This window comes from Agelaius phoeniceus, chromosome 31 (genome assembly GCF_051311805.1).
Source record: "Agelaius phoeniceus isolate bAgePho1 chromosome 31, bAgePho1.hap1, whole genome shotgun sequence".
Taxonomy (NCBI): Eukaryota; Metazoa; Chordata; class Aves; order Passeriformes; family Icteridae; genus Agelaius; species Agelaius phoeniceus.
Window position 1 is genome coordinate 940,627 of NC_135295.1, and position 25,023 is coordinate 965,649.

At 50.7% G+C, this 25,023-nt stretch overlaps 3 protein-coding genes across 4 annotated transcripts; 2 read left to right on the forward strand and 1 right to left on the reverse strand.

The window, feature by feature from the left end:
* The first annotated feature begins 1,064 nt into the window (after nucleotides 1–1,064).
* LOC129132223 (translocon-associated protein subunit beta) lies at nucleotides 1,065–6,676 on the forward strand. Of its 2 annotated transcripts, none has more exons than XM_054651258.2 (6): nucleotides 1,065–1,192; nucleotides 2,987–3,141; nucleotides 3,987–4,085; nucleotides 4,450–4,558; nucleotides 5,399–5,476; nucleotides 6,144–6,676. In XM_054651258.2, the coding sequence occupies exons 2-6, from the start codon at nucleotides 2,987–2,989 to the stop codon at nucleotides 6,252–6,254; spliced, it is 552 nt and encodes a 183-aa protein (XP_054507233.2). In that variant the 5' UTR covers nucleotides 1,065–1,192; the 3' UTR covers nucleotides 6,255–6,676. The 2 variants fall into 2 exon arrangements, with proteins under 2 accessions (XP_054507233.2, XP_054507232.2); XM_054651257.2 differs by having other exon boundaries at nucleotides 1,154–1,292.
* A 2,351-nt stretch (nucleotides 6,677–9,027) lies between these two features.
* CCT3 (chaperonin containing TCP1 subunit 3) lies at nucleotides 9,028–18,908 on the reverse strand. Its single transcript, XM_054651330.2, has 14 exons — nucleotides 18,759–18,908; nucleotides 16,408–16,469; nucleotides 15,842–15,892; nucleotides 15,700–15,762; nucleotides 14,876–14,972; nucleotides 14,433–14,550; nucleotides 14,023–14,209; nucleotides 13,413–13,562; nucleotides 12,777–12,909; nucleotides 12,235–12,316; nucleotides 11,939–12,119; nucleotides 10,724–10,969; nucleotides 10,007–10,138; nucleotides 9,028–9,376 (listed from the first exon to the last, which is right to left on the reverse strand). The coding sequence occupies exons 1-14, from the start codon at nucleotides 18,904–18,906 to the stop codon at nucleotides 9,272–9,274; spliced, it is 1,755 nt and encodes a 584-aa protein (XP_054507305.2). The 5' UTR covers nucleotides 18,907–18,908; the 3' UTR covers nucleotides 9,028–9,271.
* Nucleotides 18,909–19,893: 985 nt separating this feature from the next.
* On the forward strand, nucleotides 19,894–24,701 carry LOC129132249 (cilia- and flagella-associated protein 45-like). Its single transcript, XM_054651290.2, is given in 12 exon segments — nucleotides 19,894–20,123; nucleotides 20,126–20,271; nucleotides 20,274–20,431; nucleotides 20,727–20,868; nucleotides 21,193–21,348; nucleotides 21,869–22,047; nucleotides 22,170–22,299; nucleotides 22,501–22,647; nucleotides 22,775–22,888; nucleotides 23,101–23,294; nucleotides 24,137–24,361; nucleotides 24,490–24,701. Coding segments are annotated over 12 exon segments (1,884 nt in total). The 5' UTR covers nucleotides 19,894–19,909; the 3' UTR covers nucleotides 24,569–24,701.
* Nucleotides 24,702–25,023: the final 322 nt, after the last annotated feature.

Here is a 25,023-nt window from a genome sequence, read left to right on the forward strand (position 1 = left end):
CTAAAATGGAATTTTTGGAGATCTATCAGCAGAAGAGAGGAGAAGACAAACTGATATGGATTTTGTGAGCTTGGAATGGTGGGGCTGTGTTTGTCCACTTATTAATTGGTGCAAAAATCTATTAAGTCCTATAGGCAGTGAGGATCAGCTTTATGGGGGATGTGCTCAGGGACAAAGTGAGGTCAGGGCTCCTGTTTGGCAGGACATTGCCACCCCCACTGTGAAAAACGCCAATCACTTGTTTTTAAGATTTTAAAAGTTTAATAGTAATAAAATGGTTATAAAAATAGTAATACAACTAGAGTAATAATAATTTTGGCAATTTTAATTAGGACAATATGAGACAATAGAGACAAAGAGTTATGGACGTCCGGGTACCTTTTTCTGGGCAGCAGGAGCCTGAAAAAAGACACACATTAACAAAGGATTAACCTTAAAAACAACAGCCTGTTGCATATTCATACACTGCATACATGATGCATAAATTCCATTCAAACACAGGATTCTGTCTGGTCATCGTCAGCTTCTTCCTCTGAATCCTGACAGTGCCTTCGAGGCGGGAAGAAGTTCGTTTCTTCTGATAAGAGGGCAATAAATTCTTTTTCTCTGAAAGATTTAGGTGTCCTGCGGCTGCTATCTTGCTGTGAGTCCTTTCTTTAAAAAAAGTGTCCTATACAGCATAGTTTCTATTTTAACTTTTTTTTTTATAACCCAAAACTATATTTAACACACTACTTAAGAGAATGAATACAGCATTACTTTCTAACGCAACACATATAATATTCATTTCAATATTTGCAAAAAGCCGATCATAAAATACGCATTTTTCATAGTACCAACAATAACTAAAAGCACCAACTAAAAGTACCAACTATAACTAAAAGCACCAACTATATAACTAAAAGCACCAACTATAAAATTCCCAACTATAACTAAAAGCACCAACTATAACTAAAAGCACCAACTATAAAAGTCCCAACTATAACTAAAAGCAGCGCCCGCCGCTACTTCCGCCATCACTGGGCAATGGGGCAGCGCCGGAAGTGCGGTCTGCGCATGCGCGGAGTCCCTGCGTGCGCACAGGACTCCATTTCCCAGGGGGCATAGGGGTTTCCTGAGTCGCGCTTCGTGTGCGTCATTTCCGCCTCGCTGGCGCTGACTCGTCTTTGCGGCGGTGGCGGCGGGAGAGACGGTGAGGGGCGGGAGGCCCGGAGCCGTTTGAGGCCGTGTCCTCGGCCCTCGGGACGCGTCTGTAGGAGAGGATCGGTTCTGAGGGGCCAGGAAGGACCAGGGTCAGAGTCGGGGTGTTCCGCGGGCAGCGTGGGTGGAACCGGGCACTTCCCTGTCGGGACGTTCCTTGAGCCCCTCTGGGCTTTGTGAGGGGGCAGGAGCAGCCTGGGCTGCAGCAGGGCACGACTGGGGGGAAGGAAGGGGCTTCTGGGACGGGCTGGGTCCGTGCCAAGCCCGGGAGGTTCAGCGAGGCCAAGGGCAGGTGCTGCACCTGCATTGGGGCATCCGGAAACACAAACAGGCTGGGGGAGAATGGATGGAGAGCAGCCCTGGGAAGGATGTGGGGACTTTGACAAGAAGCTCAGCACGCTGTGGTAACGTGCACTGGGAGCCCAGAAAGCCAAAACTGACCTGGGCTCATCCCCAGCAGCGTGTGCAGCGTGTGAGGGGGGGATTCTGCCCCTCTGCTCTGCTGAGACCCTGCCCTGCAGAGCTGCCCCAGCTCTGGGCTCCCCAGCACAGGGAGGACAAGGAGCTGCTGCAGTGAGTCCAGGGGAGGCCACAGAGATGATCTGAGGGCTCTGGAGCTCCTCTGCTCTGGACACAGGCTGGGAGAGCTGGGGGTGTTCAGCTTAGAGAAGGCTCCAGGGAGACCTCAGAGGCCTAAAGGGGCTCCAAGAGAACTTGTGAGGGACTTTGACAAGGTCTTGCAGTGACAAAACAAGGCTTCCCACTGCCAGAGGGCAGAGTTAGACGGGATATTGGGAAGAAATTGGTGCCTGTGAGGGAGGTGAGCCACTGGCACAGCTTGTCCAGAGAAGCTGTGGCTGCCCCATCCCTGGAGGTGTTCCAGGCCAGGTTGGATGGGGCTTGGAGCAGCCTGGGTTAGTGGAAGGTGTCCTTGCCCACGACAGGGGGGTGCAATTCCATGGTCTTTACAGCCCTGTCCAACCCCAACCACCACCCTGTGACTGTGGAAGGCAGAGGCCCTGGCATTGAAGCAGTTTTTGCAATTAAAAGCCCCATCAAGTGTCCCCACTGGTCACATCTGTGGTGTTGCTGTTGTCTCCTGGTCCTCTCAGCAGGGTGGCTGCAGAGGGCTGGGTTGGGATAAGTCAGAGAACGTGGCCTGAAGCAGGGACTTGTGCAGGGGATCACAAAAGCCACTGGAGGGAGTTGGTGGTGCTCAGTGGCTGGAAATAGGGAGGAATAATGTTGGAATTATTCTTCTTCTTCTCTTCTTTTCTTCTTCTTCTTTTCTTCTTCTTCTTTTCTTCTTCTTTTCCTTTTCTTCTTCTTCATTATTATCTCAATGTTCAAATAATAATAATAATAATAATAATAATAATAATAATAATAATAATAATAATGTGCTTTCTAAGGACTAATTCTGTTGTCTAAGACAGCACTGGAAAGTTGCCAGGCTTTGCAAGGGCAATTAACCATCAGTTGCTAAAACTGATGAAATTGTTCATTACCAAAGCTTTTGCTCTGGAAGTGATCTGAAAGCTTTGCCCATTACTGACATGTGCAGGGCCAGGGCTTGGACTTGATGATGCTTTTGGGTCCCTTTCAACTCAGGATATTCCATATTCTGCAAAAGGGAGTGGTGCTGGCCAGGAGCTTTGAAAGAAGAGAAGATCATGAACTTTTCTTCCAGATCTGCAGATCTGGGACACTGCTGTGCCAATTCTTCCATCCTCACGGGCAAGTTCAGATATTTCAGATGCTCAGGTCCATTTCTTTGTGTTTCTAGATGAAGCTCCCCCTTCTTGCTGTGTTTGCTCTGCTGTCTGTGGCTCACTGTGAGGATGGTGCCAGGCTCCTGGCCTCCAAATCCCTGTTGAACAGATATGCAGTGGAGGGCAAGGACTTGACTTTGCAGTACAACATCTACAATGTTGGCTCCAGGTAAGCCCTGGCCAGGCTTCAGTGCTGACCATGAGCAAATGTTCTCTGTGTGGCTGCAGGGTTGGCAAGGCAATTTCTGAGTTCTGTGATGTGCTGTTGCTTTTTGCTCCCTCTAACTCTCAGCTTTCCAGCAATGTCTGAAGGATTGACCCTGAAATTTGCCTTTTAGTTCCTGTGCTGTCCTGTGACACTGTTCCCCATGCCTGCAGCTCCCTTTCTTGGCTTTGTAAGCTGTTTTTCACATTTATTCTTTTTAATGAAAATTCCTTTTTTGCTCTCAGGACTTAACTGAGGACCTGTCAAAGATGAAACAGAACTTCCACCATGCTGCTAAAAAGCTTCATTCCAGAATGAAAAGCTGATTGAACAAATGCAGGACCCTATTAAAATGCTTTGAGATTTTGTTTTTTTTATTTTATTTTTTAAAGGCAGAATAATGCACACTGAGTGCTAACAGAAGAATATATGGTGCTGTAATGTTGAATTGATACAACATTAATGTGATCCTGTAATTTTATATGTGGGATTTGGTTATTATTTAGGCCAGCATGTGTATCCATGGGATTGTATCTGAAGTTCAGCAAACTGCCAAATTGTGTTGTGGAAAAAATGGTGGTTTTCCTGTCCTTGTGTTTGTTTCTCTCAGCTTTGCCTTCCTCCCTCTGCTGTCTCCCTTTGAGATACCTCAACTCTCCTCCCCATCTTCTGCTGATGACATTCCCTCTCTCAAAAATCACTTCTTCCATTTGCTCGAGATGGAAGTGTCAGTGCACTTTGCTGCAGAGCCTGTGAGCAGATGGCAAAGCTTCAGATCCCTGTCTCATCCCTCTCTTTGTTGTGCTCAGTGCTGCCCTGGATGTGGAGCTCTCAGATGATTCCTTCCCCCCAGAAGATTTTGGCATCGTCTCTGGCATGCTCAGCGTCAAGTGGGACAGGATTGCTCCGTATCTTTTCATGTTTTGAAGTTTTTCCCAGCTCTCTCTGTTGCCCCTGAGCATCCTGCAGCTTCATCCTATCTTCACCTGCTGTCCCTGAAATTCCTTCCAGAGCCTGGACATGGTGGCAAATCCAAACCCCTCCTCTTCTGGATGGAGCAGTGTGAAAACAAAGCTCCTTGCAGAGCTGGGTGGTTCCTCTGCCTGTGGAGGAGCAGCTGGGTCAGCCTTGGCTGGGTCTGGCTGTCTGTGACCACCAGCACTCAGATCTGTCAGCAGCACTGAATTTCTCACCTGGCTCCTGGTTGTTCTTTGCCATCTCCTCACTTTTCTTCCTGAAATACAGCAGAGTTCCTTAACATCCAACTCCCAGAGCCAGCAACGTGTCCCACACCGTGGTTCTGCGGCCTCTCAAGGCTGGGTACTTCAACTTCACCTCTGCCACCATCACCTACCTGGCACAGGAGGGTGCCCAGGTGGTGGTAAGTGGCTGATTTATGGGATCCCTGCATGTGGTGGTGTTCACAGGGGTCTGAGGATGAGGGAAGAGATGAGGATCTGACTCCATGTTTCAGAAGGCTTGATAGATATTATGCTAAATATATATATCATATTAAATATATAATATTTAATATAATTAAATATAAAAATAAATAATTAAATATGTATTTAATAAATATATATTTAATATATAAATATATATTTATAAATATATATTTAATTATATATTTATATATAAATAATATATATTCATTTAATTATATATTTAATTATATATATTAAAAATATATAATTAAATTATATATAATTCTATCTATAAAAATATATAATTAAATATATAATTAAATGGATATAAATTATATTAAATAGATATATATTATATTAAAACTATACTAAAAGAATAGAAGAAAGGATTTCATCAGAAGGCTGGCTAAGAATAGAAAAAGAAAGAATGATAACAAAGGTTTCTGACTGACCAGAGAGTCCAGACAGCTGGGCTGTGATTGGCCATTAATTAGAAACAACCACATAAGACCAATCCCAGATGCACCTGTTGCATTCCACAGCAGCAGATAACCACTGGTTACATTTTATTCCTGAGGCCTCTCAGCTTCTCAGGAGAAAAAATCCTAAGGAAAGGATTTTCCATAAAAGATGTGTGTGACACCTGCAGACACACCTGAGTGTGCTCCCAGAGCTGCATGGTCGAGGTGATTCATGTCTGTGTTGCTCTCACCCTGCCCAGTTCTGGAGCAAGCAGGAAAGGTGGCAAAGTCTCTTTTCCCTGTCTTTTCCCTTCTTTTTTCCCTATTTTTTTCCAGGTTGGCTTCACCAGTGCTCCTGGGCAGGGAGGAATCCTGGCTCAGCGTGATTTCGACAGGAGGTTCTCCCCTCACTTTGTGAGTACCTTTCAATGGGCAATGGAAAAGTGCAGCTGCAGCCCAGTGTGGTGGATTCCTGCTTGCACATGGTGTGTGTGCCTTGCCCTGCAGTCACCTGGAGAGCTGCAGAGGGAGCTGGAGTTGGTTCCTGTCAGTTCTCCAGAGAACTATCACAGAAACAGCTCAGTTTCCATCCCAGCTCCCTCTGTGAAGGAGCTGCACTTTGGCATTTGAGGCAGAAAATCTGAGAGTAGAATCTTAGAACCTCCTGGGCTGGAAGGGACCCACAAGGATTGTAGAGTCCAACTCCTGGCCCTGCAGAGGACAACCCCAGGAATCCCAACCTCTCAGCCCTATCCAAACTCCTTGAGCTGGTGTCATTGGTGCTGTGGCCACTTTCTGAGGAGCCTCTTGCAGTGCCTGGGAGAGCATCCTCTGGGAGAAATAGCCTTTTCTTAATACCCAGCCTTTAATGCTGCCTGTCCTGACACAGCTGTGGGTGCTCCCTTGGGTGCTGTCACTGCTCACTGAGGGCAGAGGTCAGCACCTGCCCCTCTGCTTCCCCATGTGAGGAAGCTGCAGACAGTGTGAGATCCCTCCTCCCTCTCCTCCTCTGACCTCATTGCTCTAAGACTCCCCTGGCCTGGATTGTTTTGACTTTTCTCTTACCAATTTCTCCCTCTAGCTGGACTGGGCGGCATTTGGCGTGATGACCCTGCCCTCCATTGGGATCCCCCTGCTGCTCTGGTACTCGAGCAAGAGGAAGTATGACACCCCCAAGAGCAAAAAGAACTGAGCAGAGTCCAGTGCCAGCAGCAGCAGCAGCCCAGAGCTCGGGAAAGGACACCCCCAAACCCCCAAGAACAGCAGCTGGGTCGGGATCCATCCCCCTCCAGGTGCTGCCTGTGTGGTGCTTCAGCCCTCTGGGCAAAGGATTGGGTGGCTGCAGCAGCAGCTGTGAGGTGTCCTCCATGTTCTGCTGGAGAAACAAGAAAAAAGAACAAGCAGGAGTCCCAAACTGCCTTGTCCAACCCCTTTGGAGGCAGAACCCCTCTCTCCTCTGCAGCTGCAGCAAGGGTGGTAGTGCCCAGAGGGGCCTGTGTGGGGCTCTGCCCCCCGTGCTGCCTCCAGCTCCCATCTGCCTGCTGCAGTTTTCTGAAACACCTTCCCTCTCCTGTGAAAATTGTAAAAGTTTAATAAAGGACAATAGGAAATAAAGACCAAATAGCAAAGGTTGATATGGCCAGGTGCATCTTGACACTGAGCCAAGAGCACACTGTCACCTTTGGGGATAGCCCTTAAACACGTTTCCCATTACATCTGACCCTTATGCATATCCATAAACCAGTTTACACGGCCTCTCCTTGAGTCTGCCTTTTTAGAACTTGCATTTTCCTGGCTGTGGTTTTGGCTCCTTCTCTTTATCATTTCCAGTTTTTGGGCCTTGGTCTACACTGTCTTCAGACAGCAAATGCAGATCTGTACAGGTGTCCTCAGTCTATGTTCATTGGGTGTTATCCCATCCAAACAGGCATTTTAACACAAGCATCCTTACATCAGCTATTTCACTAAGCTGTATTAACAACAGAAAGAAAAACTACATCTTAATAACAAACTTATTTTACCATTACACATATAAAATCCATTTGAATATTTGCAAAAAGCCCAATATTATAATATGTACCTATAGCAGTGTCACATCTCAGGGTCCCCTCTGGGTGCTGCCTCCCTGTGGGACAGAGGTGGCTCTGGTGACACCACAGCCCTGATTTGACAGAGGATGTCACAGCTGCTGCTTTGCCCAAAAGGGGCACTAAGGGAGGTCCCTGTTGATGGTGTTCTCTGGGTGGCCATGATTTGGTTTTTTTTTGTGTTCTTGCTGTTCTTTTTTATTCTGCACATGTTTGGCTGTGTGGAAGTATTGAGGATTTTGTAATAATATAAAAGGAACATCATGACAGTGTGCATTGCACCTGCCCTTGGCCTCACTGAACCTCCTGGGCTTGGCACAGACCCCCCTGCCCAGCCTGTCCCAAACCTTGTGTCTTGGTTTAGAGAAAATTCTAGGAGAAATATGCTCTAAAATGATTGTTTTTGTCAAAAGAGAGAGGGTTTCAGTGAGTCCTCTTTCTTCTGCCAATGAGAGAAATGGATAGCAGGGGATGAAAGTGAAAAAACCACGTATTTATTAATAGAAAAAACAAACTTCAACCACCCAAAAAAAAGGGAAAAAAGGGAGAAAAAATTTTGAAACTCAAACTCCACCTCACCATGTGGCTGAGAGGCAGAAGTTGTGACTGCCCATCTTTGCCTATGAGGACAGAGCAGAAAAGTGTTCATAGAAGCTGGAACCTGTTGGATTTCTGGCGTGGGTCCTGCAGCGGCTGAAGTTGGTGGATTTTAATTTCATTTCTCGTGTGGGTTCAGCTCCTCCAAAAGGCCTCGGGTTCGGGGCGGTCCCGCCGGCTCCCCCGAGCGGCCGAAAAAGAAAAAAGAAACCAAGCAAGCCGGAATAGTTCAGAGAAATAACAAAACACCGAGAGAGGATTCCCGGTACAGCCTCAAGGGAAGGGAAGGGAAGGGAAGGGAAGGGAAGGGAAGGGAAGGGAAGGGAAGGGAAGGGAAGGGAAGGGAAGGGAAGGGAAGGGAAGGGAAGGGAAGGGAAGGGAAGGGAAGGGAAGGGAAGGGAAGGGAAGGGAAGGGAAGGGAAAAAACCCTTTAAAACCCTTTTGCTTCACTCTAGCAGCAAAAAACCCCAACCCAATCCAACAAAAGGAACAAAGTGGGCCCGGTCCGGCCTGAGCACCCAGAGAGGAGCTTGAACAGAGCCCACCCAGGGCTCCCCACCCCAACTCTGGCTCCATCTTAAGGCTCCAGATTTCGTTTTCTGGGCATAACGCCGAGATAAAGGAATAAATCATAAAATCACCCTGTGAGATGCTGCTCCCACCACTGTGCTCTCAAAGCCAGAGTGCAGTGAGAGTAAATCCCTGCAGCCAGGCCCACAACAGGGGATTTCTTCTTCCTCTTGCAGAATCAGAGTGAAGTGATAATGGGATAACAGGGTAACAAACTGCTTTGGTGTGGAAGGGACCTTAAGGAGTAGCCAGGTCCAACTCCCCCCTTCCACCAGCCCAGGCTGCTCTGAGCCTTCTCCCACTGCCAGGACTGGGGCAGCTTCTCTGGGCCACCTGTGTCAGTGCCTCACCCTCTTCACAAGGAAGGAATTCCTTCCCAATATCTCATTTTTCTGGCCCTACCCCAGAGCTGGAGGCAGCTCCAACAAGGGGGTGGCTCTAGGACAGAGCAGAGGGGCAGAATCCCCCCCTCACACGCTGCCCACGCTGCTGGGGATGAGCCCAGGACAGTTTTGGCTTTCTGGGCTCCCAGGGCACGTTGCCACAGCGTGCTGAGCTTCTTGTCAAAGTCCCCACATCCTTCCCAGGGCTGCTCTCCATCCATTCTCCCCCAGCCTGTGTTTGTGTTTTGGGGTGCCCCAATGCAGGTGCAGCACCTGCTGAACCTCCTGGGCTTGGCACGGACCCCAGCACAAGGATTAAAGACAGAAACAGGCTGAAACAACGTATTTATTTCGAGGTGAAGAGAATTTTCACTCAGTAACCCTCACCCCACAAGCAGTGCAGTGCTGCCAAGAGCCACTGCACCTTTTCCCCATGCCCAGGGTGTTTTCCATCCCTCCTGGACTTTAAACAAACTTTTCCAGGCTCAGCCTTGAGACCAGGCCACTGCATTGAGCTTCTCCCATGTCCAGGTCAAGGCAGGTGGTTCTCCCCCCTAGGAAGAGTCAACCTCTCACTCCTGGGCTGGCTCTGGTGCTGCAGACTGCTTGCTTTGGTTGTCACCCTTCTTTTTGTGCCCCGAAACGATGTCGTCAATACGGAGGAGGAGAACTGCAGTCTGCAGAGAAAGCCCAGGGCCAGGGCTCATTCAGAGCCCATCACAAAACACAAAATACAAAACCCAAGCTGCCCAGCGCTTCCACACCACACAGTCATCAGCTCTGGGCTGAAATGGCTCTTTCAGCACAGCAAAGGGGAATGGTGTCTCACAGGCTTGAGGGAGCAGCAAGGGGCTGCTCTCCCAGCACCATGGAAACAAGGACACCCTTTTTTTTCCTGTTGTTTGATACAGAAAGGACACAGTATCACTTTGAGGAACACCAGCAAGGTAATGGCAGGGTCTACAACGTTCTCATTGCAGCTGAGACATGGCAGCCCCAGCCAGCCCAAGGGATCAAGCTCCCACCACCACTCATGATCCCAGCATTTGTGGCACAGGATTGCTCAGGCACAGCTCTGCCTGGCACTGCAGTCTGCACTGTTTGCAGGGAAAGGTGGGATGAAATATGATCAAATTCAGCTCCAGGATCAAAAGCCTGAGGCTGGGGTCCCACACCCCTCGTTCTCAGACACCAGCACGCCCTGCACTGGGTGTGATGCCCACCCAAACACCCCAGCATGCAGGGCAGGATGTTCTCCTGCCCCAGATGATACCCACAGAGGCTCTGAGGTTTCCACCTCTCCTTACCTCCACGGCTGTTTTGTAGGTCTGAAGTTTGACAGCCAAGGGCTCCCAGATCCCCAGCTCCTTCATGTCAACCAGGGCTCCAGTCTCCCCATTCACCCCCCATGTCTGGCTGCCTTCCTGAGTGTGCTTGGCCTGGAAGCAGAAGGACAGGGTGGGTGAGAGGGCAATTTCCCCTTTGGAGTGTCACAGACATCTTTTATGAAAAATCCTTTCCTTAGGATTTTTTCTCCTGAGAAGCTGAGAGGCCTTAGAAATGAAATGTAACCAGTGGTTATCTGCTGCTGTGGAATGCAGCAGGTGGATCTGGGATTGGTCCCATGTGGTTGTTTTTAATTAATGGCCAATCAGTCTTGGACTTGCTGGTCAGTCACAAGATTTTATTATCATTCCATTGCTTTTCCTTTCAAGCCTTCTGATGAAATCCTTTCTTTTAGTATAGCTTTAATATAACATATATAATAAAATAATGAATCAGCCTTCTGAAACATGGAGTCAAGATTCTCATCTCTTCCCTTGTCCTGGGACCCCTGTGAACCCCAGCACAACTATGGGCTGAGGAAACTGTAACAGATCATTGGAATATTCTTAATTTTGGAGTTTACACAAGAACCCGTCACTGACAGCACAACAAGGGCACTGTCCTGAACAGTGCCTGACCCCAGCTGGAGCTGGTGAAGCAGGGAAGTGCTGACTCTGTCCTGCTGCCACATTCCTTACCCTGAGCGAAGTCAGAACACGGATTGTGCTGGCACCGCAGTTCTGGATCAGCGTGCGGGGAATCACTTCCAGGGCCTGGGCCACTGCACGGTAGGGCCACTGCTCCACTCCTGTCATGCCCTTGGATTTCTCTGTCAGTGCATGGGCCACGGCCATTTCAGTGGCTCCCCCGCCGGGCACCAGCTGCGGATCCATGAGCACGTTGCGGCACACCTGCATGGCGTCCTGCAGGTTCCGCTCCACCTCCTGCAGCAGGGACACAGTCACAGCATTCTTGAGGCTGGAAAGTTCTCTGAACATCATCGAGTCCAAATATATTCCCCCAGCACTGCCAAGGTCACTGCTAAGCCAAGTCCCAGGGTGCCACATCCGTACATTTGTTAAATCCAGCCGGGGATGGTGACTCCACTACTGCCCTGGGTGCCCTGTGCCAGGGTCTGACCACACTTTCCATGAAGAAATTTCCCCCAATATCCCATCTAAACCTCTCCTGGTGCAACTTGAGGCCAATCTAAACCTCCACTGGTGCAACTTGAGGCCAATCTAAACCTCCCCTGGTGCAACTCGAGGCCGCTTCCACTTGCCTGTCGTGAACGGCGGGAGAATTGCAGCACACAATATGTGTGAACAGCAAATCTCGAAGTTTATTGATAACTCACACATATTTATATTGGTGTTAATGAAGCTTATACATATTGCAAAAGCTGAGCTCATTATTGGTTAAAACACACTTAAATCAACCACCCCTACTTCTATGCTCTAATGATTATTTTGTTTATATGTTTACATTCCTGTGGCTATTCTACCTAGGCTATCTTCATTTTTCTGGCAAAGGATTTTCTCCCCCATCTTCATGTTGCAGCAAAGGTCACCATGACCCTTGTCAGTGATTGGACACTGATTACTTAATCCCCAGCTTTTTTCCCCTATCCTTATCCAACGGTATCACATCAAAGTGGCCTTTTCTCAGCTAGCCAATTATCCACAAAGCTCTCCACACTTGCCCTATAATTTGTTTCTAGGGTGAAGAGCCTGACTAAATAGGGAGCAATAAGGTGCTTGCTGAGCCCTCCAGCTCCTCCTTGTGTTCCAGACCCTTCCTCAGCTCCACTTTTACCTGGAGCACCCCACCAGCTGAAAGCCCAGCCCACAGTGTGCTCACTCACCACGAAGGTGGCTGGCACAGGAGGTGAAGCAGCCCATGCACTCACTCACCGCTAGGATTTCCTTGCTGGCTCCCCTCAGGATGATGGTGCAAGCTTTAGGATCTTTGCAATCAGTGATGAAAGCAAAATACTCATCTCCTATTTTCTTCACTTCAAAGAGCCTGGCACCGGTTCCCACATCCTCCTCCCGCAGCTCATCGGTGCGACTGACGATGCGAGCGCCACAGGCCCTGGCACACCAAAGCAAAGCATCAGACACCCCCAAATCAGAGCTGAGAGGGTGAGAGCACAACAATTCTGTGTCAGGCACAGTGGGAATGAGCTCCAGACAGGAGCAAAACCCACCTGGCAATCCGGTTGTTGTCAGTCTTCCGCACCCTGCGGATGGCGGTGATGTTGGCTCTCATCAGGTAGTGCTGGGCCAGGTCTGAAACCAGGTTTGTGGAATTTCAGTAATGAACCAGCAGCACCATGCTAAATTTCATCTGTTTCTCAGTTATCAATCCAGCTATTTTCATTCCAGTCTTTGAAGCAAAAGGGGTTACAGGAGAAAAGCAGCCAAATGTAGCTTTTTAAACCAGGCTGCAAGGCAAAATGGCAGCACAGCTCTCCAGGGCTTAAAACTCAGCTTCACTTGTGTTTTGGTATCTTTCCCAAATTGCTGGAAAAGCAAAATATTATTGTAGGAGTCTAATTTCACAAAGCAACATCAAGGATGAACCTCAATGCCCTTTTGCTGGTGTACACCAAGTTTGGGAGGAGCTGTATTAGTTTGCTGCTGTGTTTTTAGTTTTGGTTGGGTTTTTTCCTAAGTTCCTGAGCAGTGCATTTAATACCATGAACCTCACTGAGATGAATTCAACACAAAGGATCACGTGTGCCATTACCAGAAACTCCTTTTTCTGTGATGACCAGATCTGGCTTGACTCTTATCAGATCCTCACACATCTGCTGAATGTACTCTTCCTCCATCTGCAGGATTCGGGCAAAGTCTTCCTCCCGAGTAATTTCAATGTCAGTCTGTACAAAAGAGGTGCAAACAGCTGAGGTGTTCATTCCAACCTTCACAGCATTAGACACACCTTCCCCAGCTTCAAGCAGCTCAGCTCCTCCAGTACAACCAGGGATAAAGTGAGGGATGAAAATCACTGATCAAATAAACTGTGACACTGTGCCAGCTGAGCAGTAACCTTAGTTCAAGCTCAGAAATATTTCTTTTGCTCTTGACCAGCATTTAGATACAGAAATCACTGTAGCTGCTTCATTTGAAATGCTGTAGCCTCACTCCTATTTTTCTGAAGCCTACAGCAGAATTAGCCCCCACATTTAGATAAATCACAAATCACTGTGGCTGCTTCAATTGAAATGCTGTAGCCTCACTCCTATTTTTCTGTAGCCCACAGCAGAATTAGCCCCCACATTCTAAAGGTCTCTGAAATCCTTTCCCCACTTGCAGTTTTAAAAACCTATCTGCATCTGTTTGTTTTACTCATTCTAAATGAAGAGCTGCAGGTTCCTCTCACCTGGCTCTCTCCTTTCTTGTACTCCAGGGAGCAATCCAGGAGGACGATGCGCGGATTCTTAATAAGGCGGCGCATTCTGGGATGGGTCACGTCCTTGTTCACCATAATTCCACGCAAAACGCACGAGTCCTCACTAAAACCACCTGGGATCTGACAGACACAAGGCAGGAAATGAGGTCAGTCAGTTTAGTTTACAAAAACATCTTCCAAGTAACCACAGTGAGTCCAGATCACCATACAAAGTTTAATTTTAAGCACACACTGATTTAGATTTTAAGTGGGAAGTTGTGAAAGAACTTAAGAAACTTTTAACATTCTATTGTCTGACAATATGTTTAATTTTCCATGCTCCAAATCCAACTGAAATGATATTTTTGACAGGTACTCTTTTTTTAAAAGACCTGAAATAGCAGCCACTGTTGGCATTGTAAATGAGCATGGCTGACAACACTGACTGAAATTATAAAGGATTAAAATAAATCATCCTGAAATAATCAAGGATTATGTCTGCAGACAAGTAACACCAAATTCTTCCCAACACACCCTACAATAAACCAGTTCAGAACAAGAAAGGAGCACAAGGAAAAGAAACAGTTCAGGACAAACTCACCTTTTCTACTTTTGCATATTTTTTAATATCAATTTCTTTTCTGCCATTTTCTTCAAACTCCACAGTCTTTACAGCATCAAGAGCAATGCTGCAGGCCAGGTCAGACCAGCGGTTGATTGCCTTGGTGTTTATTGCACTCTTAATTATTTTAAGCATCATCTCTTTATTGTTCACATCCACTGGAGTTCTGAGATAAAGGAAAAACCAGAGATAAAGGAAAAACCAAAAACCAAAGTTCTGAGATAAAGGAAAAACCAAATTATAACCATTGTTAATTCCAAGCAACAACCTAACCCTTTGGACTCCCTGTCCAGTTTTGCTAAGCTGTGTTTGAGTGCCTGAAGGAGCAGCTCCAAGCAGTACAGAAAGCCCCAATCCCTCCTCTGTAACTCCCCCCAGCCCAAACTTACCCAATTTTCTTCAGAATACTGATCATGTCATCCAGAGCCTTACGATAAGCCCAGATGATCACAGTTGGGTGCATCTGCTGCTCAAGAAAGTGTTCGGCAACAGAGAGCATCTCTCCAGCTAAAAAAACCAAAAAATAAATTAAAATAAATCAAAATTCTTCAAGTTAGCAGGACAATCAACAGTCAAGAAAGGAGAGCACGTACCAGAAAAAATATGTTTGCTCTAATATCACCCACACATTTCTTTACTCTTAACTGGGGTTATCATGGGGAAAGAACAACTTCCCAAAGTGTGGAGCTGATCACGTCAGGGTCTCACAGTGAAAACTCCTCCTCTCCATTTCAAGATTAGTAAATAATTAGGGTGTGTCTCATCACAGGCTTTGCTTACAAAAAAGAGTGAATTTTAGCCTTGAATAAAGTGTTGGAGTCAGTCTCCTTACCAAGAATAATGACAGATGTGGTCCCATCTCCAACTTCTTCATCCTGAGTGCGGCTGATCTCTATCATGGATTTTGCAGCTGGATGCTGGACTTGAATCTAGGCAGGAGCAAGGATGGGGCATGGATTTGCGTATTATTTATATTATATATATATAAAAATAAAATATTATTTATATTGAATATAATATAATAAATGGAATAGAAATAATATGATATAATTGAATAAAAATAATATGTATTGATATATTATTATTATTATTATTATTATTATTATTATTATTATTATTATTATTATTATTATTATTATTATTATTATTATTATTATTATTTCAGAATATCAAAGCAGAAACGCCTCACATCACTCAATGGAACAAACATCACACCTTTAACACAATTAAAGGCATTCTGTCCAACAACAGCAAGGCTTTTTCTTCCTTTTTGAGGTCAAAATCAAGCCCTTGTATTTGACAGGATTGTGTCTCTTGTTTTGCAGGCATTTCAGTTTTTAGGATGTTCTTTTAACAATAATGATTTCCAGGTCTCATCATGTGGCATTGTGAACACCACCTACCCAAAATGTCTCAGTGCAATTGATAACAGCTCCAATTCCCAAAGAATTTGCACCAGTTTTGTAAATACTCCATGAAAACTTCCCATTTCTGTAGAGCAAGAATACCTGCTGGGTATGTTTGATATGTTTCATTTCTCCCCAGTGAAAACCTTTCTTGGAGCAGGGGAGATCACACAGCTCCCACTGCCATCCAAAACTCGGCACATACTGATTTAATGTTTAACAAGAAAAAAACCCTTGAGGAGAAACTCACCTCTCTAAGAATAGCATTGCCATCGTTGGTCATCACAATCCCACCCATGGGGTCCAAAAGCATCTGCAAGAAGAGAATCAACACTTGAGTGCTCTGTCCCACGTGGGTCTCACTTCTAATCAGCTGCAGCACAAATTCTTACCTTCATCATCGCTCTCGGTCCCAAACATGTTCGGATAATGTCAGCAATAGTCTGGGAGGAATCAAAGAAAGGAGGTAATACAGGAGGGCATCAAAAAGCCCCAAAAAATCCCCACAGTGAAAATCAGCAGCCCCTGCAAAAGTTAAAGTCATCCAACAGCTCTGCTGTGGGGTTGATTGTATTGTTGAGGTGCAGCCACGGTTAAGAATTGTATGGAAATGAGAATATGGGGATTATCAAGACACTGGAGCCACACTGAATTATTGTCTCAGTCAGATGTCAAAACTGAGACACTTTCAGACTTTGCAGAGAAAAGGGGTTTGGTTAGCTAAATCCCTCCATGGTTATTTATAGGGTACCCATTACATGAACAATGCAGATATTTTGGTTTTACACAGAATTTTTTATGTAATAGTACAGGAATCTTCTGCTGCCATAGAAAATTATTTTTTATGTTGCTTCTTCTTCTACTCTACATTCATATCAAATAGAGAAAATATGTTCCACATTCAGTTTTCCCTCTGAAATCTATAAATACACACACACACAGCCTGAGAATTTGGTACCTTTGCAGCAGTGATGTTTCCTGTCTGGACTTTTCTTCCAGACTCACGTTTTGTATTCTGACCTAAAGAATACAGAAAAAATAAAATTAATCAAGTACAAAACATCAAGGATGCAGTCACCTCTCAGTCACACATTCAACACATGACCAGATTGAAACTCAGAGTTTACAACACAAATACTGCAGTCATGATGAGAAATACATTGTTAGAAAACTGTCAGTGAAAACCAACACTCCCTATTGTAACAGAACTCCTTGTTAGCAGCCTGAGACAAAGCTTTGCAACCCCGAAACAGGACCTATTACCCCAGAAAAATCAAACTGCAGGGACTCGCTGGGATCTGCCAGATCTCACAAAGCTGAGGAGCTGCTATTGTACAGGAGCCTTCAGTCAAAAAAAGTTACAGAGGCTCATGTACAGTGAGCAGAACTGTAAGGGTGATCATTAAGCTAATCCATCAATGTTATTTTGGCACCTGAGGGTGAGCAGCAGCTGGGGTACTGAGTGGTTCACAACCACAGCTGGAACCCAGCTGTCAACAAACTCAGCCCTAGGGCACATTTGGGCTCAGGGATGCTTTTCTGCTATTGCAGGCCTGGCCCGAGCACGCCCGGATTTATTCAGGAGCAGATGCACAGGGAGGTGTAAGACAGAACAAAAGGAAGCAACAGCAAGAGCAGCACCAGGTCTCAGGCAAGCAGGCTTACAGAAAAGGGGTGCTGGGCTATGATAGTCTGCCTAATGGGTCAATAGAGAGCAGAATGGATGGAGAAGACAATGAGATACCCGAACAGGAAAAAAAAAAAAACAACCAAACCCGGGAATACCTCATGTTGGTAGAAGGTGAGAGAATCACAGAATGGTTTGGGTTGGAGTGGACCTTCAAGACTATTTCATTCCAAAACCCTTTCATGGGCAGGGACACCTATAGAGCAAAGCTCCAAGCTCTGTCCAAGCTGGCCTTGGACACTTCCAGGCATGGGGAAGTCACAGCTCCTCTGAGCAATATGTGCCAAGGCCCTACCACTGCCACAAGGAAGAATTTCTTCCCACTATCCCGCCTAACCCTATCACTCCAGGCCCTTGCCTAAAGTCCCTTTCCAGCCCTCTTGGAGCCCCTTTAGGCCCTGGAAGGGGCTCTGAGGTCTACTTGGAGCTTTTACTTCTGCAGGCTCAACACCCCCAGCCCGTGTCCAGAGCAGAGGGGCTGCAGCCCTTGGATCATCTCTGTGGCCTCCTCTGGACTCACTGCAGCAGCTCCAGAGGCCCCAGAACTGGGGTTCAAACGGGGCAGGACAAAGCAACGTGCTGAGAAAGACGCGAGGAAGGAACGCTTCCAGAAAAGGTCTGAACGCAGCGGGCTCCGGGCTGTGGGCAGGGAGCTGTGAGGGGGAGCTGGGGGCAGCAGCGATTCACGAAGGGGCTGCAGCCCTTGGATCATCTCTGTGGATTCCTCTAGACCCGCTCCAGAAGCTCCCAAGAACTGGGGTCCACATGGGGTTCAAACAGGGCAGGACAAAGCAACGTGCTGAGAAAGAGGCGAGCACGGAACGCTGCCAGAAAAGCTGAGGGCAGCGGGGTCCAGGGTATCCCGCGCAGGGCGCGGCAGAGGCTGTGGGCAGGGAGCTGTGAGAGGGAGCTCCGGGGCGATTCCCGGAGGGGCTGCAGCCCTTGGAGCCTCTCCGTGGCCTCCTCTAGACCCGCTCCAGCAGCTCTGGAAGCCCGAGAACTGGATCCGCGGCAGGACAGGCGGGCCCGGCCGGAACCGGCCGTGAAAGGGCGCCCGGCCATGAGGAGCCGCAACATGGCGGCAGAGCGGGGCGGGGGTCCGAACCGGCCACCCCCTCGCCCTCCGCCCCGGCAGTGCGGGCCGGGCCCGCTCTATTGTTAGAGCGTCTAAACGCCGGCATTTACCTTCTATTCTACACGCTCGCCAGCTAACTCCCATTGCTAACTGCCATCCTCCACCTACACAACCAAATCGGTGCATTATAGTTCCCGATACTTAAACTCTCACATCCCACATTAAACACCGCTTGATCAAGCCTAGTCGCAAGCCTAGCCCTACTCCTAGCCTTCATAGTTAAAGCCCCCCTATATAGTTTACACCTATGACTCCCGAAAGCCCACGGAGAAGCCCCCATTGCCGGTTCCATGCCCCCATTGCTGGTTTCAAGCCCCCATTGCCGGTTCCATGCCCTACTCCTAAAGCTCTGAGGCTACGGCATCATACCAGTCACTATCCTAATAAACCCAGCATCAAATAACCTCCACTACCCCTTCACCACCCTAGCTATGAGGTGCACTAATAACCAGCGCTGTCCGCCCACCACAAACCGCTCGGAACTTACTGAGAACCAGGACGGGGCGCGGGCCCATCATCGCGGCGGAACCTTCTGGAGCCTCGCGGAGCCGCCACACCGCCCCCCCCACGCCGCCCTTAATGGCGCGCTCGGCTGGGAAGTGACGCTGAGCGCAGAGGGCGGGGACCCGCCGCATCCAAGGCCGAGCGGAGGGGAGGAACGGAACCCTGCACAGCCCCGGAGGAGAAGTGGCGGGCGCCGCCGGGCGGGCGGCGGAGTGGACGTTTCGCTGCCGCCTCTCCGTTGAATCCGGAAGGCAGCGAGTCCGAGATGTCACGGGCGAACTCGACTCGTAGAGGCAGAGCTCAGTGAGCCCCCCTCGCCCAGCCTGCGCTGTAGGAGCCCAGCGGAAGGAATGAGGGTGAGGCGGCCCCGCCTGTCCGACCGCGCCGGCCGGGCCCGGGACTGCCGAACCCTCTGAGCCCCTCCGGACCCCCCAGGCCTCTGTCTGCCTTAACCCCCGCCGTGGACCAGCCGGGCGCCCCCCGGCCCCAGTTTTGTCAAAACTAAAGTAATTTTTTATTATTTGGCTGGGTGGGTGCGGTGCCGCTGCGCCCACCCCACCACTCCGCAGTGCCTTGGGGGCTGCTGGAGGGCCCCCCAGCGTGTTGGGGAGCAGCCCCTGTGCCCCAATAAACGGATCCTCTTCTTTCCACGGTCGTGATTTGGGGCTGGGGGAGAGCAGGGGGGTCCTGCTGGGTTACAAGGGGGGGGACCCCGGTCTGGGGATGCAGAGACCCCATAGCAGCGTGGAGGGGCGGGACCACGACCAAGGGGCGTGGTTTGGGCGGGGCAAGAGTAAAGGCGCGGAGGGGGCGGGGCTGGGGTGGAGGGGCAGGACTGAGCTGAGGGGCGGTGCTTGAAAGGGTGGGGCAAACATCGGGGCGGGGCTTATGGGGAGGGGCGGGGCCGTGACTGGTGACGACCCCCTGGGAGTCGCGTGTGTCGCGTTCATTTAGGGGCACTTTAAGGGGGTCTGCAAGGAGGACACCACATGGGACAAGTGTGAGCACACCGGGTGACACAGCTCCGACAAGCCCCGCCTATTTCAGCCTAAGCCCCGCCCCTCCCACCTGAGGCACCACCCCCAATCCCCCCCCCCCGGCCCGTCACACCCTGCGAGCTGTTGGGGCGTTGCCATGGCAACACCGCGACAGTGGCTTTGGACACGCTGTCGCAGTCCAGGACAGCAGGACAGCACCGATAGCCACGAGAGCCCCGCGATGGCAGCCGCGACTGCCGGCACAGGATCCCGGTCCCTCCGTGCCCGGGGCTCCTCCCGGAGGTCCCTCCTCGCCCGCCGTCTGCAGCGTTCACCGCCGGGATCTCAGTCCGTCCGTCCCGATGGCTCCCCCAGGCTCCCCAGTTCCCCTACACCCCGCAGGATGTCCAGCTCCTCCCGCTGACCCCCGGCCCCTCTGTCCCCTCTGGATGTGCCCCTGACACGCCCGCTCCTGCCGGGATCTCTCCGTGTCCAGGGAGCACCAGGTGGGGCGGAGGGCTTCAGGTGCCTCAAACTTTTCTTTTCGGCAGGTCACGGGCTCCAGCGACCCTGTCGTGATCTCTGAGGATGTGCCAAAACATCCTCGAGAGCTGCTCTCCTTCAAGCCCAAGCTCAAGACCATCCAAGTCATCACCAAGGACCTGATCCGGGAGCTCATGTAAGGCTGTGCCTGAGCCCTGAGGGGTTTTGGGGGCCCAGCAGGTGTCAGTGCAGCATCCCAAAACCTCTCTGACCACTCCTGGGGATCGTGCCCCCTGCATCCCAGCCTGGTGCCACTCTCACCACACTTTCCCTTCCTGCCTCACCCCAAAACAAGAGAGCCGGGTCCCCACGGCTTCCCCAGCACTTCCCTCGTTGCTCTGGGCTGGCTTGGTGGCCAGGTGGGCAGCTCAGGGAGCACAGGGACCTGTTGGGGTCTCCGTGCCACTGAGCTCTCTCCCTGTGTTCCCCAGCATTCCCCAGGAGAAGCCCCAGCCTTGTCTCATCATTGGGGAGAAGGAATACGAGAGGATCAAGGAATCATCTCGAGCCCTGACTGAGGTGGAGCACTGGGACAGGCTGAAGACCCTGAGAGCCCGACAGGACGCTGCTTTTGTAGGCATTTCACTTCCTGCTTCCCCCTTTTCCTGCTCCCTGGCAGGCTCCAGGGGTGGTGGCTTCAACCCTTTTGTCCCTAATGTTTTGGGGCACAGGGGAGGCTGCAGGGCTCAGGGCTCCTCTGAGAGCTGGGCAGCACCCCTGAAATTGTGCCCAGCACTTCCAACGGCATGGGATGTCTGCCCAGAGGTGTGGGGAAGGGTGCCCATGGCCATGCCCCACATGTCCCCACTCAGTGTCGGGAATGCAGCACCTGGAGTGTGACCCCTGCGAGCCCTCGGGAAGGTGCCCGGGATTGGGCAGCACTCCCTGTCCCCACAGGAAGCCCTGAAAAAGGCCCAGATGGAGGAGCAGAGAAAGGCAGAGCTGGAGGACAAGAGGGACTGCTGGAGAGATGAGGAGGAGGAGCAGAAGCTGCTGCAGCGGGCAGTGAGGATGAGGCTGGAGCAGGAGGAAGATGTGCGGGAACTGAACACGGTAGGGCCCGCGCTTGTGACAGCGTTCACAGGGGTCTCAGGCTGAGGAAAGAGACGAGGATCTGACTCCATGTTTCAGGAGGCTTGATTTATTATTTTATGAAATATATTACATTAAAACTATACTAAAAGAATAGAAGAAAGGATTTCATCAGAAGGCTGGCTAAGAATAGAATAGGAAGGAATGATAACAAAGGTTTGTGGCTCGGGCTCTCTGTCCGAGCCAGCTGGGCTGTGATTGGCCATTAATTAGAAACAACCACATGAGCCCAATCCCAGATGCACCTGTTGCATTCCACAGCAGCAGATAACCATTGTTTGCATTTTGTTCCTGAGGCCTCTCAGCTTCTCAGGAGGAAAAATCCTAAGGAAAGGATTTTCCATAAAAGATGTCTACAACAGGCGCTCCCCTGTCACCTGGCACTGCTGAGCCTCCCCTGCTCCTCGTGCTCCTGGGCTCTTCCTCTCCTTCCCTGGCCCTCCCTGCTCCCTGTGTCCACAGACACCTCCTGTCCCCACAGCTGTTCCTCAATGCCAAGTGCAGCATGATCTGGGACAAGCAAGTCCTGGAGAAGAGGATGATGCACAAGGAACTGGCGGAGGAGGAGAAGCGCCTGGACAAGATGATGGAAATGGAGCGGGAGAAGGGCATGGAGGTCCAGGAGGAGCTGCAGCGCCAGAGGAAGCAGGAGCTGATGAGGTGGGCATCTCTCCCTCTTCCCCATGGAGGCATCTGGCCCATTCCAACCACACCAGCCCTGTCCATGCCAGTGTTCCCACAATGGGGAGCAGGATGGAGTGAAACCCTTCTCATATTCCCAGAGCCCGGCAGGACATTGTGAAACAGATGGAGCAGAACGCAGAGGAGAGGGCACTGAGGGCTGAGGAGCTGTACCAGGAGGGCCAGAGGCAGCTGGAGAGGCTGGAGCAGATGAAGAGGGAGGATCTGAAGGTGGGAGCAGGGAACGGGGGGTGCAGGGAGGTTTCCACCTGGCAGAGCTGGATCAGCCACACTCAGGGAGTGGGGACAGCAGCCAGCAGGATCAGAGCTCTGGTCCCTTGGGAAGAGGTGACCCAAAGCCTCCCTGCCCTGACTGAGGAGGAGGAAGGAGCGTTCACCTTGGTGGTCTCCAACCCTGCATGGCATTTCCAGGCCTGGGAGCAGAAACAGGAGCGACAAAAGCAAATCCAGGCTGATATTAAACGTTTCAACATGGAGAGCCAGAGGCTGAAGGATCAACAGCGGGAGCAGGAGAGGCTGGAGGACGAGCGGGTGCTGGAGCAGCAGCGGCAGAAGGCTGTAAGAGCAGTGGGCTCCTGGTGGGGTGGGCAGGGGCTGCAGGAGCTGTCCTGGGGCCCTGTCCCATCCTGGGGCTCAGTCCCATCCCTGGGGCTCAGTCCCATCCCTGGGACTCTGTCCCCCGTAGGAGCGCGAGGCTGCCTTGGAGGCAGAGCAACACCAACTGCGTCTGGAGAAGGAGAAGGAGCTGGCCCGGCTCAGGGCCACACAGGAGCGGGCCCAGGCCTGGCAGGCAGAGCAGGTGAGTGGCCCAGGCACAGGTGCTGTGCTCCCCTGCCCCGTCCCTGTCACCACCCTGGCGAAGGGGCAGCACCCCTGGATGTGGGGGCTCTGCAGGACCAGCCCCTGGAGCCAGGGGATGTCCTGGAGTGGTGCTGGCAGAGCCAAAGCCACGGCCAAGAGCTTCCATAGGTGCCCCTGAGGGAAGCCCAGCACTGTCCCCTGTTTGGGCAGGATGCTCTGAGGGCCAAGAGGAACCAAGAGGTCGCAGACCGGGAGTGGCGGCGGCGGGAGCTGGAGAAGGTGCGGAAGAAGGCCGAGCTGGAGCAGCAGCTGAAGCAGGACCAGCTGGAGCAGGTGGCCCAGAAGGAGCAGTACCTGGCCAGGCAGGTGCAGCAAGACCGCCAGGAATTCCAGAGGGTGCTCAGGTGAGGCACACGGGACCAAGGGATGGCTGTGGTTGGTGGCCAGGGGGCTCCCAGTTCCAGCTGGTGGCTCTGGGGGCTCCAGTGCCAGCCCAGGTGCTGTGCCAGGTGTGGGGGGCTGTGGCAGGGTCCCTGAGTGTCTTGGTTTGGAAAGGCAGGAGTCTGCTAAGGAAGGCAGGAGCCTCCCCTGAAATGGAGAATGTAAACCCTCCCCACCCCTCTGAATTGCTGTAAATGTTAAATTAAGGGGCTCTCGGGCAAAAATATGGGAGTAGGAAATAACAGTTCTTTAATAGGGAAAAGGAAAAAAAAAAAGGATAAAATAAACAATGCAATGCACTAGAACAACACTGACAGAGTCAGAACCCAGCCTGACACCCTGTGGGTCAGGGTGTTGGTGGCAGTCCCATTGGAAATGTGGCTGCAGCCCTCCTGCAATGTCAGGGGTGGTTCTGTTGGAGCAAGGGGGTCCTGTAGAGAAGGATGGATTCTTCCTCTGAGGATCCAGTGGAAGGAGAGGCTGCTGCTGTTCCTCTGGGGAATCCCGTGGAGAAGCCGTGCTGGTGTCTTCAAACCTCTGGATTATATCCGGGTAGCAATGCTTGGCTCCTCCCTCTGGGCGGGGCATCTCCCAATGGGATGTTATAGCTCTTATCAGCCATGCAGGGACATTCCATAGCTGTTATCAGCAGTGTCCCCTCCCAGGGAGGTGTGAATGTGGTCACTCAAAGAGAGAGATAAAGCAAACTGCCCACTTGACAAAGCTAATCTGCCATGCAGATGGCAATGGAAAAAACACCTTGCATTGCAATCTTCAACACTGAGCCAGCCCGGCTCTCCCTCAGGGCCCTTCAGGAGCAGCTGGAGCGGGAGAAGCTGGAGCAGGAGCAGAGGCAGCTCCGGCAGCGCGGCCATGCCGAAGGTCTCCGGCGGCAGATCCAGGAGCGGCAGCGGCAGCGGGAGCGGGAGCGGGCGGCTGTCACTGAGGAGGGCCGGCGGCTGCAGCGGGAGATCCGGCAGCACAGCCAGCGCCTCGCCCAGCTCAGGCAGCAGAAGCTGCAGGAGTTCAGGTCAGGGGCTGTCTGTGCTGCTTTCAGGGCTCCCTGAGTCCCTCCTGGTGTCCCACCCCTCATCTCCATCTGCATCCTCGGCTAACGGGCCCTTCCATCGGGAGCCTGATGGATTCTTTCCTCTGCAGAGCCACCGGAATTCCTGACAAATATTTTGCCCAGTTGGAGCGCAGGGCCCGGAGCAGAGCCAGCAGAGCCCCCTCCTAGGCCCAGCCCCACCAGGAACTTATTGGGGGCTTTCCCAGGAAATCGTTCCTTTTGTGACCCTTTGGACTCTGAACCTTGTTGCTGTTGGTTTTATTCTCTCTCGTTGCAGTTTCAGGAAATTGTTCTTCTCTCAGCCCTTTGGGATCTTTGTGCCTCCACGGGGAGGGAGAGGGGCAGCAGCCCCTGGTTTTTAGTGACAGCCCAGAACTGGAGAATCCCATTCCTAAACCCCCACAAAGCTGAACAAACACCATCTCTGCCAGTTTAACCAAAAAGCTGCATTTTGGACCAAATACAAAGGAAATGGCTCCTGTGCCCCCTGGCACTGGGAGGAGCCTGGGGGGCCATGGGTGTACTGGATGCACTGGGAGGGGGAAAGGGGAGCACTGGGGGCCCTGTGCAGCCCCCCCTGACTCGTGATCATCACCCCAGGCAGGGCCACAATGGGAGCCATG